Below are 14,773 nucleotides of genomic sequence, written 5' to 3'. Positions count from 1 at the left end.
CTATGCTTACGTAAACTCGCCTAGCTTCTTGGCTCCAAACGTAAGCGAGCGTGAAATTCACAACACACAAAAGTCGCATCGACTTCGACTTTGATATCAGACTCAGCGACCAACGACCAGCGACACCACTACCACAGTCTGTGATCCGGCAAAAATCAGTCACCATGGTAAGAATATGATCTTCCTTCTTCGCATTAGCCGTGTCGATTTTATACCAGGGCGTGGGGGACTCTATCCGGCGAGCAATCGAGACTCTGAAGCCAGCAATCGCATTGCGAAGGACGCTCGACAAAATTGAATAAGTCAACCACGACGACGGATTTCTCGGAGATAACATCGAGATGGGATATTTGCGAAAATCACCCTCTATTCAGGAAGCGGAAATGGACGTGCGGTATTGTGACCGGTAATCTTCGAATATGGAGATGGCAAAAACCTCTTAATTGGCAGCAACTTTTACACGACGGATAGGGAATAAATTCGAGAGCAGACGCCCACAACACTCCGGAGACACCGTACTTGCTCAAGAGACCGGATAAGGGGCCCCCCAAGCTCTGAGATAGCAATGCACACGTACACACGCGCAGCAAACTAATCACGAACATGCCACTGACCATTTTGACTCAATTAGGTCAACATTCCAAAAACCCGCCGGACCTACTGCAAGGGCAAGGACTGCAAGAAGCACACCCAGCACAGAGTCACCCAGTACAAGGCAGGCAAGGTCAGCAGTCCCGCGGTCATTCACATATGATGCTCCCCCAATGCATGTACAAGAATACTGAACGGCCTCCGTTTGAAACCATAGGCTTCGCTATTCGCCCAGGGTAAGCGCCGTTACGATCGCAAACAGAGTGGTTATGGTGGTCAGACCAAGCCCGTCTTCAGAAAGAAGGCCAAGACCACCAAGAAGGTCGTTCTCCGAATGGAATGCACAGTCTGCAAGACCAAGGCACAGCTCGCTCTGAAGCGATGCAAGCACTTCGAGCTTGGGTACGTCCCTTTAATTCCTAGGCTGACGGATAATGGCTAGAGTCTATACTAACTCGTATTTTCAACTCTATAGTGGTGACAAGAAGACCAAGGGTGCTGCTCTTGTTTTCTAAACGACAAAAGGAAATAAAATTTAAAACGAATGAAATACCTTCAACCACATCTATCCCTCTCGATGGCATTCTTCTTCGCATCTTTTTTTCTTCTCCTACTATGATGCCGTACTTCTCTTAAAGACACCCCCTTTACTGCCTTTCCGATATCTTATCTATACATCACTTCTGGAATGGGAAATCGTACGGGGGGGTGGGCAACTCGGAATGATAAAGAAATAATTAAAAATCATTAAATATTTCACTTTCCGTGTAAATTAGACGGCAGAAGCAAGAATGATGAACTGGTTCAAGGGAAATGACACAACTTTAATGAAGCCTTATTTGGTCCATACTCGAGTAGGATGATGGTGGGTGATGCCAGTCACACAATATATTACTATCCTAGGTTTTTTTTTTTGATAAACTCTTTAAAATTGTCATACGGTGTCCCTAGACTTCATTGCTGAGGATCACTGATCATCACCCAACATACCTGCATCCAAATGTCCACAAAACATATAACGTTGGCCATTTTGCATCGAAAAGCTTCCCTAAAAAAATCATACCTAGAACTCCAGAAAATTTGATAATGAAGAACAGAAAACTATACTTGGTGGATCAGGAAACCCCAGTTATTCCATGGGATGCTGCTAGCAGTGACCCAGTACTGAGCTTGGAGCTGGGACTGAATTGTTTCGAAATGAGTGTTCGCAAAGTCGAACGTTGGTTCTGAAATTGAGCCTGCGTGACTAAGGAGAGGGTGGGGAGGATCTTGTGGTGAAGGAACAGCAGGAGACATCAGATCAGATTGAGACGGCTGTTGTTGTTGCTGTTGTTGCGGTATGGACAGGTGCTGAGGCTGGGGAGATGCCATCTCACTGCGTATGGTTAGAATTGGTGTATGACCTGTATATGAGGAGTAGCGGTGATGACTTACAGCAGTTGACTGAGAATTGGGATTCCCTTCTCACATAGGCTGCTTCTGCTTGCAAGCAGATGGAAGACCTGTATAGTATCTACTAGCAGGGCATGGATCTCATCATATTCTGCTTGGCTTTCAGGGTTCATCATGATCACAGTGAGCACGATTGCAGCATGGAAAGCATGGAAACTAGCCAACCCAGCCGTGTACCATCTATAAGGAGCGTACTGGGGCGATTCAGCGAGCGTCTTTTGGATAGATAGCAGGCCCTTTGCAGCATCCAGACAGCGGTTGCGGGAGCTATGAGTGCGATCATTGATATCTCCAGTGAGATAGCGGTTCAAGGCCGGACGATGTAGCAACAAACGCAGTTGATGGGAGTAACCGAAGAGGATGTTGATATGAGCAAAGTGCTGGCTGGGTAATGGTTCAACGCTGGTATCAGAGTGGTAGCGGGCGGTCCAGAGTTCCTGCTGACTGGTTATGTCATTGTCCAGCTTAGCTATGACGGTAGGGGATGCTTCTGAGGAAAATATCTCGTTGCATATAGCCAACGCAATATCATAGAGACGGAACTTGAAGAGCAGATAGGTCATCTGCGTAGGACCGGTAGGGCGACGAAGCTGGTCCATAGTGAGGCCGCTGTTCTTCATCAAATCGAGGTCGTTTGCATCTAATGGTAGGCGAACATCTCGACTCAGACGCTGGCGGTCGAGGTTGCGGAAGGAGATCTTCTGGATCATATGCAACATGATCAGCCCGGCCCAGCATCGCCGACGCTCTTCCGCCTCGACAAGGCCGAGATTGAAGTTGTCCGGGTCGAGATGACAGCCCATTGCAATGGCTACATGGTGGGTCATTCCGATGAGCACCCACGAAGGCTGTGAACTATGGGTGAGGGCATAGATAAGGAGCACCAGGGCTTGCAGGGTTTTCATGGAATGTCGAGACAACACCTGGTCTGCAGCAAGGCACTGCATGGCCGCAGACCGGTACTGTTCTGATATGACCCTGATATTGGCGCTGGGGGTGGCCTCTCGTCCCAGGTCGGGGAGTAAGGGGTCATCGTCGCCCAGACTCGTGACGCCGATGGCCAGGACGACAAAGAGCAGCGCCAGCCATGATAGAGACACCGAAGCGGGATCCTGTCTGAAGCGTTCATACTCTTCAGCAAAGGTAGGATCGTGCAATATATGAAACAGCTATATAGTAGACAGTCGTTAGCCAAAGATCTCCACAGCCTAGTTAAGATTTTAATGGCGGGAAGAACAAACTGGAGAAAACACCCGAAAGTACGTGTCCTTCAGGGCATCGCAGTATCTGCTCGGCGGTAGACGGGCCAGCAGCCTATCTCTGGAGGCCGGATCATCGCAGCCAAAGGGGAATCCGCTGGGCTTCTCCTCGTTGACGCTGTTCACCTGGTTGCGGTACTCGCTGGCCGAGATCTGAGCGAGATGGAAGTCCAGCTTCGACGACTGCGGCTCGAACCGAACGTGGCCCTGCGGCGAGATAGAGAGCGAGCCGACATTCTGCAGCAGACTCTGCGGGAGATCCGAGCTGTTGCTGTTGCCATTGTTGTTTTTATTGCTGTTGCCAAAGCTCCTGTTGCTTCTGCTGTCTGCCTCCGTGCTGGCCGAGATGTTGGTCGTTGGCGGCGATACGGGTTCATCCTGGCTTCCCTGGCCCGCCTGGCCGCCGACGATGGCATGAGCCCCAACGTGCTTCTTGAGTAGATCTTCGAGGTTCCGTATGCGCTGCAGGAGCTCCTGCTGCACTATCTTCGACGACTCCGCAGAGCTTGCGTTCAGCTGGTTGCGCGACTGGCCCAGGAAGAAACAGTCCGCCATCCCCAGGCCGCGGCGTATACAGGTGTCGCACGGCGGACCATTGCGCGGACAACGGATCTTACGCTTGCGGCAGGGCTCGCAACTGACTGGCAGCCGCTTGTTCGTGTGGGTTGTGCTGCTCATGGCGGAGGGCAAGGCCGGTGATCGCGGAGGAGCAGGCAGAGGAGCGGCAAGGAGGGCCACCGGACGGTTGCTGCCAGTCGGGCTTACTTGCTTCTTCGATTGTTTTTGGTAGCTCGCTCTTTCTACGCCATCACAGAGACGCGATGACTGAACGAAGAGGAGGCTTATGGGCACTGGTTGTCAGACGTCGCCGTCGGTTCTGGCTTTTTTGCGTTTATATAGAGCGTATACATATTGCTTTTTGGCCGGCTTTATTTTTTGTTTTCAAGCACCCAACTGCTAGTTATTATATATAACTAATAAACCTGCCGATTATTAACCAGAGGGAGGGAGGTACCTTGCCTCCGGGGGAGACGAAAAAGAAAAACGGCAGACCGATATCAGCCTGACCAGGCCTGTGGGAAAGACGAGGCGAGTTGCTGATACGTAGTGCAACGGCGACGTTACGGGTCGGCGGCCTGCGTGTATCGTACGGCGTTATATCGGGGGAAAGATTGCGCCGTACACCCTCGAGGTAGTCACTTGGTTTGTGTGTTTGCCTGGGTATATCATGCGAAGATATATATTTGATACCCGCTGCAGTGTCGACTGGAACCGTGGCATCGATGTTAGGGGAGACAAGGCTGTATATACAGAGCCCCGGCAGCAAACTACTCCCTTGTCTCCGGGCAATGATGGCAGTGACCATGCAGGGTCACCAGAGCGCAAAAGCTGTTTGAAAGAGAGGCCGAGCCGCGGGTGCTTGTTGCCAGCAGTCTCGCACAGAGTCCATATGCACCACCGGGATGCATCTGTGTCGGTGGATGGACTGCCATCGTTGCACTGCTTGCTGTTGCTGTTCCAGGGCGCGTCACCCGTTGAAGGCTCCCGGTCCGGCCAGTAGCAAGTGGTAGAAGGATGTCTTGCCTCCCCTATTGATTCAATTCTTCTGTTTGAAGCCAATTCTGTTACATGGCTAAATTCATACTCGTGTTGAAGGTGTCGTTGGTAGAGGTCGCAGCGTCAACCGGCATTTCGAAGGTCATAAATATATCAGTAAACCGGGCGTGTAGGCATATTAGCCTTCAACTGATTTAAGACTGGCAGATTCAGCCTATATATTCTGTCAGTTAATTCATAACTTGATGGATCAGCTGCACGGCCAACTTACCACAGGACAGAGTAGAGAGTAGAGAAGTGCTGCCGGGTGAGTTGCTTCATACAAAACTCCTTCCAGTAGCCATAATGGCAGGATATGGTGAAGATGCAATTAAAACAGATCGGAATTGGATTGTTGCCCTCGCTGGCATCAATACAGTAGAATGACTCGGTAATACTCTAAATTAAGCATTATAAGCATTATTAACCAAATTCCAATGATATCAGTATTAAAATATTATATATATAACTCCAAACATATGTTATCCCGTAGAAACCAGCGCTGGATGGTGGTCTTGTCCAGCCATGGGTATAGATAAAAAGTCCAAATCAAGCCATCCGAAATTCCAATCCCTAATCCTCATGATGCTGAGTGCTGGTGCAGCAGCATGTCTATAGACATGGACCCATACCTGATATAACCAAATTCCCGTCCATCTCAAAAGAAGAAAAATCAATTCCCAGAAAATCCCCAAAACTTCCAACACACCAAGTCGGATGTCTCTAGGGTTAAAGAAAGGCCCGAATTGATCTCGACACCCCATCTATGTCCTCGAAAACATGCCAGTGGCCCACATCCTTCAGTATTACCGGAGGTCTACAGTTAGGTATTGATGAGGCAATATCACTGCAAATAGCTGGTGGGCTGACTCTATCCTCGTCACCGGTGATGATCAATGTCTCGCAGGTGAGCTTCTCAAGGCCTAGAGGCTTAGATTCGTTGGCCAGTGCAATGCAGGCCCTTGCGTAGCCTTCTGGGTCCTGGCTTAACAGCGTAGACCGTGCTGCTGTATAGACGGCTGGTTTTTTGCTTTTGGTGAGCGATGATGTGGCAGCCGTAGCAACTGTGTCTGCAACCGCGGACATTCCTCTGCCTCTTACTACCGCAGCTCGAGCGAGAGTTGCGTTCTGCCCTGCCGTAGGGAGAGGACATGGAGGAGGGCCGAGGAGGATTAGTTTACGGACCAGTCCTGGGTTGTTTATGGTGAATAATGTGGCTATTATGCTGCCCATTGACCACCCAACTAATATTGCGGGTGAGGCGCTTGATATGCCAGCCAATGAGAATATACTCTTGACATCGTCTGCAAGAGAGGAGATAGTCAACGCTGGCAGTGCGGATAGAGGTGATTGTCCATGGCCTTCGAGATCGAATTGGTGAATTGAGTAGTTCCCTGACAGTGCGAGGGAGGAAATCAGGGGGTCGTAGTATTCTGACCTTCCTCCAAGGCCGTGAACAAAAACGATCGGAGGACCGGATGGGTTGCCATGTTTCTTATAGTATAGCTGTTTGCCATGGTGGTTGACCTTGGTCAACAAGGCGTTATTTTCAATCATAGCTGCGAATTGGACAAGACTGTTGATTCCCTTGGTTTCTGCTGTCGGTTTGTTTGTTTATCTTCCCAGACGGAGAGCGGGCTATCAATGTCTTTTTATAAGAAAAAAGATAGCTCTCTCCCTCTCTCTCTCCCGCTCTCTTCATGCCAAATATGCGGACTTCCGCTTCCATTGTCAATTCGACAGCCCCTGAGACTGAAGCACGGTCAATTAAGACTGGGGCCGGGTGGGAGAAGAGCGGACGTCAAGGAGACGCAGTTGGACCTCCGGATGGCCACTCGGATGGCAAGCTCTTCGGTACGGGCGTCCACGACTGCGGGAATGGCCGTGGAGATGGACAAAAAGTGACACCAGGCTGCTGCTGCTGCTGCTGCTCCAGACCCAGCCGTCCGCTGTCTCCCTTGTAGCGCCCACCCTCTCTCCACAATGAAGACGGACTTCCATGCGGTCTCCACGCCCGAATGCCAGATCAGTACGGAGTATCGGCAAGGAGGAGTTTCTTCTAGAATGGCCCGCTGATCGAGCTCTTCCCCAGTTCTTCTCCTCCCCTCCGCCTTCTCCGTCATCTCCGCCAGCGTTATACTTGGGCGTGCCCGCTGCTGTCGGGAGTCTTTCTCCAGCTGCATCCCCAAGTTATCCCGGACCTGATGTTAAGGAGGAAGAAACTGACTTGTTTCGCTCTGTGGTCTTCGTTCGCCGGCGGAGCAGGGGCAGAGATAGGTAACTTATTTAGGCAACCAGTCAGTTAGCCAGAGAGCAGGACGGTGCTTCCTTTGCTGCTCTCCGTGGGAGTCCTCGTCTCGTATCCAACGGCCGTGGCCAGTGAAAAATGGTAGCTAAATAACCGTAGTCTCTGAATAAATGCCCACTGTCAGCCTGTCTGCAGATGTATATCATGCAGGAGTATCGAGATCCCAGTCCTGCACTGCTCTGTCTGGTTCGCTGCCGGCAGTCAACTCTCGACGTCATGCTGTCTCCGCAACGATTCGACTGGCAGCTTGTCCTCTCACCACTGCGGCTGCTGGAAGGCCATCTTCAGTGTCCAGCATGGTGAACCAACCAGCTAGTTTATTCTGTCTCTTCTCTGTTCAAGTTCATCGTTGCTTGTTGCTTGTTGCCTGCGTCTGAAGAGCGTGTCGTGGGCCAATTTGAACGTCAACATCCTTGACCGGCAAACCAAGTCAGTTATTATAGCTGGCTAGTTAACGCAATATTTAACTACGGAGTAGTTATTCAAATGCTGGACGGACGAAGATATCAATCAACGGATGACGGCATTTTCAAAGGCATAACTAAGCCAAAGGCAAGAAGAAACGCGAAGAGGCCGTCAAAAAGTGATTGAACGGCGACTGGTGGAACGCTCTATGTCACAGCAAGCAGTCCTCAGTTGCACAGGAAGCCCGGCGGCCCTGCTATCTACGCCCAAACGCTGAGCCAGAGTCTGCTCGAATTTCATCTTTGGCTGCTTCTACTTATCGGCCCCCCAGCGCAAGAAGCTTCAAGCCTGTCTGTCCGCCTGATCGCTTTTTTACGAAGAAAAAGGGGGGCTGTGTTTGGTCGTGGCCTACGCTGACACTCTGGGTATAGATCCCATGCGGAGGTCACTACACAAGATGATAGCTGTACTGCTTAAGGGATAGCCAGCTGGCCATGGCCATGCACGGCTTCCTGGCTGAATAGCACAAGCGGCATCGGTGTGTTTGATGCCTGTTGACGCTCGGCGAAAGGCATCAATCAAAATGTGTAAGTTTTCTGCTACTACCCCGTACATGCTGCACATACATGCTGAGGAATGTCTGGCTAGTTACGCTGCAGATAGTTATAAAGCCATTTAACTCCTCAACTATGCAGAGTTCAGCTCGGAAGTCAATCAAGAAATACGTTCTTGGATGTGCCGTATGGGACCCCAGAGTGAAACTACAAGGAAAACGGCCAAGTTCGTCCCGCTGGAGGCTAAGAGAGACATGTATAAAAATAACCTGCAAATTATATTATTCAGGGCAAACCGTATTGTCTTCCTCACCTGGATGACAAGTTGAGTTCACAGTCCCCTTGGTTGGCCACCTCCCGGTTATTCTTCCTGCTGCGGTGGCATACTCCTCCCTATCAAAAAGGGGACGGTTACCTCGCTGCCTCGCTAGCTAGTTAGCCAGCTAGTTCGCGAGAGAGACGGGAAACAAGGGCCATAAATAACTAAATAACCTGCCTGCCACTCTTTGGTGTGTGCAGTGGGAGCTCGGATGGCGTTTTTCTTTTGATTTCTCCCCAGTCGCTCTCCCTGTGGCGCACTGCGACTGCAACCATGCAGAAAGGATAGTTAACTACAGAGGGCTGTTTGATGTCGATCTGTCCACCTGCAGCGCCGTTGTATCGCTGTGGAACCCAGGATGTTGAAGGCGGAATTCTCTTCCTCCCTGTGTTTGAAGGAAGTCAGGCTGCCTGAAGACCTGAACCAGTTGCGTTCCCAACCGACATCCACGGGAGAAAGCATAACTAGTTCTGCTCATACCAGGGAGAGGGTGGTCAGACAGTACCTTCGTTCTTCCTCCCTCAACATATCCAGTCGTTCGCAGGACAACCCTTGATGAGGCAGGCACCCACAGCCAACGAGTACGTATTGCACACGTCAAACAGTTCACGGTAGTGCAAAATTCAAGTTCTTATGAAAAGGATAAATTTCCGCAGAGAAATAGTCACTCTTTCTGCTTGCACACAGGTGGATCGTCTGTATAGCAGAACTCTAAATTGATATCAGCATTGTGCTACAGAGGAGAAGCTATTTTCTTTTAAAAGAGCAGCGGGAGGCCCCGATTCAAATGTATTTGGGCCTCGAGCAAAGAGAGATCCATCTGAATAGCATATCACTTTGTTGAAAAGAGAAGCCATGGCGTCAGAAAAGGTGGAAGAGCCCCCAGTCTCTTGGAGCTCAACGGCGAGCAAGATACCCCCTTACGATGGTCCGCCAAGGAATATTGCTAGTATCGATGCCCTGGATTTCGGGGCCCATTTAACCCCCCGAAAGTATGCGATGGAAGGAACCCATCCAGACTCCAAGGTCATGTTCCTGGATGTTGAAATCTTGGACTCTACGGGGAAGCTGCCCTACCGTGGTGATGTCCTCATTGAAGGTAAGTCAAATTTAGCCCATTTTAGTGGCACGGCTGCTGTATGATAAGTATAGGCATGGGCGGCGATTGACAGTTGGTATAGGAGAGAGGATAACCGCTGTCGGAAACATTCCTGGGAAAGAAGAACTCAAGAAAAACCCCCGGGTACGGAAGATCTTCGGTCGTGGCCGTACCTTAATGTCTGGCCTAGGGGATGCCCATACTCATCTCTCCTGGAATGGAGGCAATCTTGAGCGGCTTGGTGAACTTGCCATTGAAGAACATACTTTGCTCACTGCCAGGAGTGCCCAGTGCTACGCTGACTCTGGTTACACAATGTACGCACTAAGTCTCCGTATCTTACTTCATCTTGATATCCCTAATATATCCCTCTCCCTCTCTGATTCTAACCTATCCAACCCCCCTCGGGAATTAACTTACTGACTAGTTTTTGCAACAAAGGTGTTTTGGAGCGGCGGCAGCTAAAGATCGATTGGATGTGGTGATTCGTGATTCCATCAATGACGGCGATATACCCGGCCCAAGATGCCTGGCCAATGGGATGGAAATTGCCCGGCGCGATGGAGAGCTAGTGGCTGGAATCACTGCATTTGCCGATGGCCCAGAAGAAATGAGGGAAAAGATAAAACATCATGCTGAGCTCGGAGTTGATCAGATAAAACTTAGTATGTCTGGCGAGGAAGTAAGTAGTATCATGCGTAATGCTGCACGATCCTTGTATTGAAGTTTTGTTAATATCTCATCACAGATAACAGAGACGAGAAGTGCACAGGATTGTTACTTCACAGACGAAGAGACTGCTGCTTGCGTTGACGAGGCTCATAGACGTGGTCTACGCCTTTGTGCACATGCACGAGCTCGGGACTCGGTAAAGATGTGCGTGAAACATGGAGTTGACGTGATATATCACGCCTCGTATATTGACGACGAAGGTGAGCCATTTACCGGCCACCAGTGGAGCGTGAAATGACTGACTATTTAACTAACTTCCCGGCAGGAATGGACATGCTTGAAAAAAATAAGACAAAACACATTGTTGCACCAGCTATAAATTGGTTGGTTAATATATTTACCGAGGCTGCGAAATTCGGATATACACCTGAAAAGGCAGAAGAAGTTGGATATAAGAAAGAAAAAGACACTGCAGTCTTAGCTCTGCGGGAGATGCACAGGCGTGGTATCGTCATATTGCCAGGAGGGTAGGCCCACCCCTACTGTACACCAGTTAAAAAGAACCATCTAACGCTATCCTTCAACAGTGATTATGGCTTTGCCTGGACTCCTCATGGTACCTACGCTAGAGACCTTATGCACTTTCAGGAACTTATAGGTTTCACGGCCCATGAAAGCGTCATCGCTGCCACCGCTGGTGTAGCAAAACTATTCATGCGCGAACATGAACTAGGTAAGATCCTCCCAGGTTATTACGCAGATTGCATCCTAGTCGACGGAAACCCTCTTGAGGATATCACTATACTCCAGGATCATGCAAAGCTAGATGTCATTATCATCAACGGGCGAGTGCATAAGATTGGAAGAAAGGATGGCGGTGGTAGGGTAATCATCAGTACCGATTCTGAGAGTAACAGCAATACAAATGACCCTCGGAACGATGTAGCGGATGGAGGGAATGGCCACCATGAGGAATTCCCGGAGGTCAAGAAGAGTATGCAGAAGCAATATTGAAGCTGTATGCTCAACCCCAGGCCATATAGGTTCCTGGAAGATTTTTATGACTTACGGGCCAAGTGGCATGTCATGACTAGTCAGTTGGCGATTGATTATTGAATTTCGGTGATGTATTTTGGGACGTTATCATGATTTACCGTTTGTTGTGTTGCTTGAGGATGTGAATTTCGGTATGTAGATGATCGAGTAAAGTGCAAGGTTGTAGGTCGAAAACACGGAATATAGACATTGTAATTACTAGTGATATAAACTTCGTAGCTTGAGGTAATTATCAGATACTGAAGATTGTAAAAAAGGGACGGGGGATATAAGTCATATAAACATTGTCACGTAATATAAAACCAGGTATATCAATAAACATCATAGCATAATTAGGAAAATGACAGCAACGAGTAATCAACGAGAGCCACCCATAACGACAGACACAAACACACAGACTCGAACCAGCGTCTCTATCTTTTTTTTCCAAGTTTATTAATATTATAAGTTTCATCATCGTGTCATAAAAACATACCTCTCTCCGAGAAATGGTGGCTGGCGTGGGGGTGACCTTTCAAGTAATCGACCATGTTCATCAAATCTCGGAGGAAGCTCAATGGTAGAGTCCGAGTCAGGTTCGGTTTCGCGCTGAACATGTGTTGGTTTGTGATACTTAGTATATAAATCATGGTATCCTCCAGCGCGACGGGAAGGTGCATAGGAAGAGGAATCAGAGGTAGTAAGGGAAGAAGCTGATGAGACGCTGTTGTTATCACTGTCATACCAACGGTCACCAGAATGGTGGGGAGAAGAACGAGAATTGGAATGACGGCGATCTTTAGAATAGCGCCGTCTGTCGTGGTCAATGGTTGCATCGGAATCAGAAAAAGAGTCGTTGTCGTCACTTTCATACCCGTCACAATGCGATGGAAGGTTAAATTGGACGGATTTCCGACGGGCATGCACCTTGTCGTTCTTGGATTTGTGAGAGTGCGGCGGAGACAGTGACGATAAAGGCTCGGATAAAGGACTATTGCAATTGCGAACTGGGCTTAATGGAGGCGATTCAAATAAAGACGTCTCCGAGGCCCAGTTCCCCTTGACGCCTTTTTCTCTGGACCCATTCTGGTTTTGGTGAGATGGCTGTGGAACCTTTACACCTGCTCCTATTAGTTGTGTACTACATAGTGTGAAGTAAGGGTTTGCGGAGGCATACATTCTCATCCCCCCTGTATACCGGAGGCCCTCCTGGTCCTGGTCCTGGCCCAGCAAAGTAACCTGGCCCGGGTGGAGGGCCGGGCGGAGGAGGATATCCTCGTCCTCCAGGTGGCCCGGGGTGAGGAGGAGGAACACCGTAGTACTCCTGCGCTGCTGGAGGCTGATATGAAGATGGTCCCGGAGGTGGGCCAGGAGGGGACGGATATTCATCTTCATAAGGGTCACGGTAGTCCCTGTCATGCTCAGCACGGCCATTGCTATGCTTCTGATCACGGTGGTCTAAAATGATTGGTTAACTCAATGGGTTCGTCGTGGACGAGATGTGGCTACTTACGCTTTGCATATTCGTGTCCTGCATATCCTGCACCAGCAGCAAGGCCAGCGGCAGCCAGCCCTGCAGCAAGGTTTCCGTTTCCGTGACGGCTACGTGAAGGGCTGCGACGTCTGTCCTTTCTATCAGATTTTCTTCGGCGTCGCTCTTCACTGTCAGATCCAGCGTATTCGGTTGAATCACTATAAGAGTCGTGTCTTGAGCGGTTGCGACTCTTGCGTCTGCGTGATGGCTCCTCTAAGCGAGGATGTTCGGGGCGGCCATAATAATCTGCCGCCGGGATTCGACCATAAACGGGATCATCGCCGTACTGGATTAGTCCCGGAGGCTGGGATCTTTCGTTGAGGTCAAGGCCAGCCATGTTTCGTGAAGCATCAGAGTACGATGAAGTTGACCGAGATCGTCGATGTCGAGAGCGCGAACGAGAGTGGCGACGTTCTTCTTTCTCCATCTCATGCTTCTTTTCAGCTTTCTTCTGCTTGTTGTTTTCATACATTGCAGCGATTGCTGCACTGCCTAGCCCCGCAGCAGCAATGGGTATACCCTGCCTTATTCGGCTATGAGAACGAGATCGGGAACGGTCACCCTTGCGAGAGCGTGACTTGCTGCGGGCATGTTCAACAATCCCCGCTACTGTAGCGCCAGCAAGACCGGCTTCGGCCATGCGCTGATTGCGATGCTCAGCAGACTTTTTACGTCGCTGCTCCAAATCGTCTGTGTCGGAGGAGTAAGACTGGGTAGACTGTGAATCCCGGCGGCGGCGTCGGTGACGAGAGTGTCCTTTTCGGCCACGGTGCTTGTCGGCTTTAGGGGCATTTGCTTTCTCCGCTTTGCTTTCAGCATGTTTATGTGCGATAGCTACAGCGCTCGCAATGGCAGCTGCGCCAAGTCCAAGGCCAGCAAGCGTCTTGGTACGTGAATGTGACGAAGAACGAGAGCGACGGCGAGACCGGCTGCGATGATGTTTGCTATGATGGCGATGTCTGTGGCGGTAATGCTCACGATCGCGACCACGGTCAAGAGAGTCAGCGCGGCGGCGCGATTTGCTTCGATGTCTAGATATAGCATCCACAGCATATGCGCCCACTGCTCCAGCACCAAGGTCCTTGGTCAGGCGTGAAAGGGTGCCAGAATGCTCTTTTCCTTGGTCCTTTCTGCTATTGCGGCGCCATAACTCTGCAGCACCGACACCGGCGAGGGCACCTTCGGCTAGGTGTCTACGATGATGGTCATGCTCGTCGTCGCTATCATAATCACGGTCATGACGATGATGTCGACGTTGATGCCCTAAGCTCGATCGACTATCGGAATAACGATCTGAATAGCGGTCCGAATAGCGGTCGTCGTACTCGCGGGGATCCTCATCGTACTCTCGAATGCGACGCTCATACCAGTAATCCGAGTCGTGGGGTGACCGATGGAAAACAGTGCGATCCTCTATGCCATCAGAATGATGGCGGACAATCTGATATTCATCCTCTTGGGGGGAGTACGTTGACCCCCTGTAGGCTGTGTGGTATTCCTCAGCTGGGGCCATAATAGGGACTTTAAGGGTTTTGTTGCTGGCCATATGGGTAGGTGAAAGAATGAAGGAGTTGGAAGGGGGGGGATGAAGGAAAAATAAATATATAAAAACCTACATTCGCGGTCGATATCAATATATTCATACTCCTGGCGGCGGTCCATTGTGCTAATGCGGCGGGGCAAGATCTCGCTTCCAGAATCGTCTCGGTGGGAACGGGAGTCGGGCGCAATGACGTAGCGTTTAATAATAGAATAGCTTCCACCGTTTGAAGATCGGGGTTCAGATACCCGTGAAATTGTATCTAACTCTTCGTCTTCGTCGTCCTCGTAGTAATAACGGTACTCCCTTCCTCGGAGACTCATTCTGGGAAAAATGGGCCCCGGAATTGGCGGATATTGGTTGATAACCGGAAATCTCTTTTCCCTCGAGTCAGGGAAACATACGCGGT

At 50.0% G+C, this 14,773-nt stretch overlaps 6 protein-coding genes across 6 annotated transcripts; 2 read left to right on the top strand and 4 right to left on the bottom strand.

Annotated features, from left to right (window-relative positions):
- Positions 1-164: 164 nt before the first annotated feature.
- Positions 165-1,106, top strand: MGYG_00874 (60S ribosomal protein L42; the record flags this gene model as incomplete). The annotated part of the gene is made up of 4 exons (XM_003176742.1): positions 165-167; positions 632-724; positions 809-993; positions 1,067-1,106. The coding sequence occupies 4 exons, from the start codon at positions 165-167 to the stop codon at positions 1,104-1,106; spliced, it is 321 nt and encodes a 106-aa protein (XP_003176790.1).
- A 586-nt stretch (positions 1,107-1,692) lies between these two features.
- Positions 1,693-3,980, bottom strand: MGYG_00873 (C6 zinc finger domain-containing protein; the record flags this gene model as incomplete). The annotated part of the gene is made up of 3 exons (XM_003176741.1): positions 1,693-1,966; positions 2,026-3,212; positions 3,285-3,980. 3 exons carry the CDS (start codon positions 3,978-3,980, stop codon positions 1,693-1,695), a joined length of 2,157 nt encoding a protein of 718 aa, XP_003176789.1.
- Positions 3,981-5,627: 1,647 nt separating this feature from the next.
- MGYG_00872 (alpha/beta hydrolase fold protein) lies at positions 5,628-6,455 on the bottom strand (the record flags this gene model as incomplete). The annotated part of the gene is made up of 1 exon (XM_003176740.1): positions 5,628-6,455. The coding sequence occupies one exon, from the start codon at positions 6,453-6,455 to the stop codon at positions 5,628-5,630; it is 828 nt and encodes a 275-aa protein (XP_003176788.1).
- Positions 6,456-6,661: 206 nt separating this feature from the next.
- MGYG_00871 (hypothetical protein) lies at positions 6,662-7,081 on the bottom strand (the record flags this gene model as incomplete). The annotated part of the gene is made up of 1 exon (XM_003176739.1): positions 6,662-7,081. One exon carries the CDS (start codon positions 7,079-7,081, stop codon positions 6,662-6,664), a length of 420 nt encoding a protein of 139 aa, XP_003176787.1.
- Positions 7,082-9,339: 2,258 nt separating this feature from the next.
- On the top strand, positions 9,340-11,269 carry MGYG_00870 (amidohydrolase; the record flags this gene model as incomplete). Its single annotated transcript, XM_003176738.1, has 6 exons — positions 9,340-9,583; positions 9,609-9,900; positions 10,025-10,265; positions 10,332-10,515; positions 10,581-10,782; positions 10,843-11,269. 6 exons carry the CDS (start codon positions 9,340-9,342, stop codon positions 11,267-11,269), a joined length of 1,590 nt encoding a protein of 529 aa, XP_003176786.1.
- Positions 11,270-11,764: 495 nt separating this feature from the next.
- On the bottom strand, positions 11,765-14,687 carry MGYG_00869 (hypothetical protein; the record flags this gene model as incomplete). The annotated part of the gene is made up of 4 exons (XM_003176737.1): positions 11,765-12,403; positions 12,468-12,748; positions 12,804-14,309; positions 14,441-14,687. The coding sequence occupies 4 exons, from the start codon at positions 14,685-14,687 to the stop codon at positions 11,765-11,767; spliced, it is 2,673 nt and encodes an 890-aa protein (XP_003176785.1).
- Positions 14,688-14,773: the final 86 nt, after the last annotated feature.

This window comes from Nannizzia gypsea, genomic scaffold, assembly GCF_000150975.2.
Source record: "Nannizzia gypsea CBS 118893 supercont1.1 genomic scaffold, whole genome shotgun sequence".
Taxonomy (NCBI): domain Eukaryota; kingdom Fungi; phylum Ascomycota; class Eurotiomycetes; order Onygenales; family Arthrodermataceae; genus Nannizzia; species Nannizzia gypsea.
Note: the sequence above shows the minus strand (reverse complement) of the source record. Positions and strands in the feature narration are given on the sequence as shown.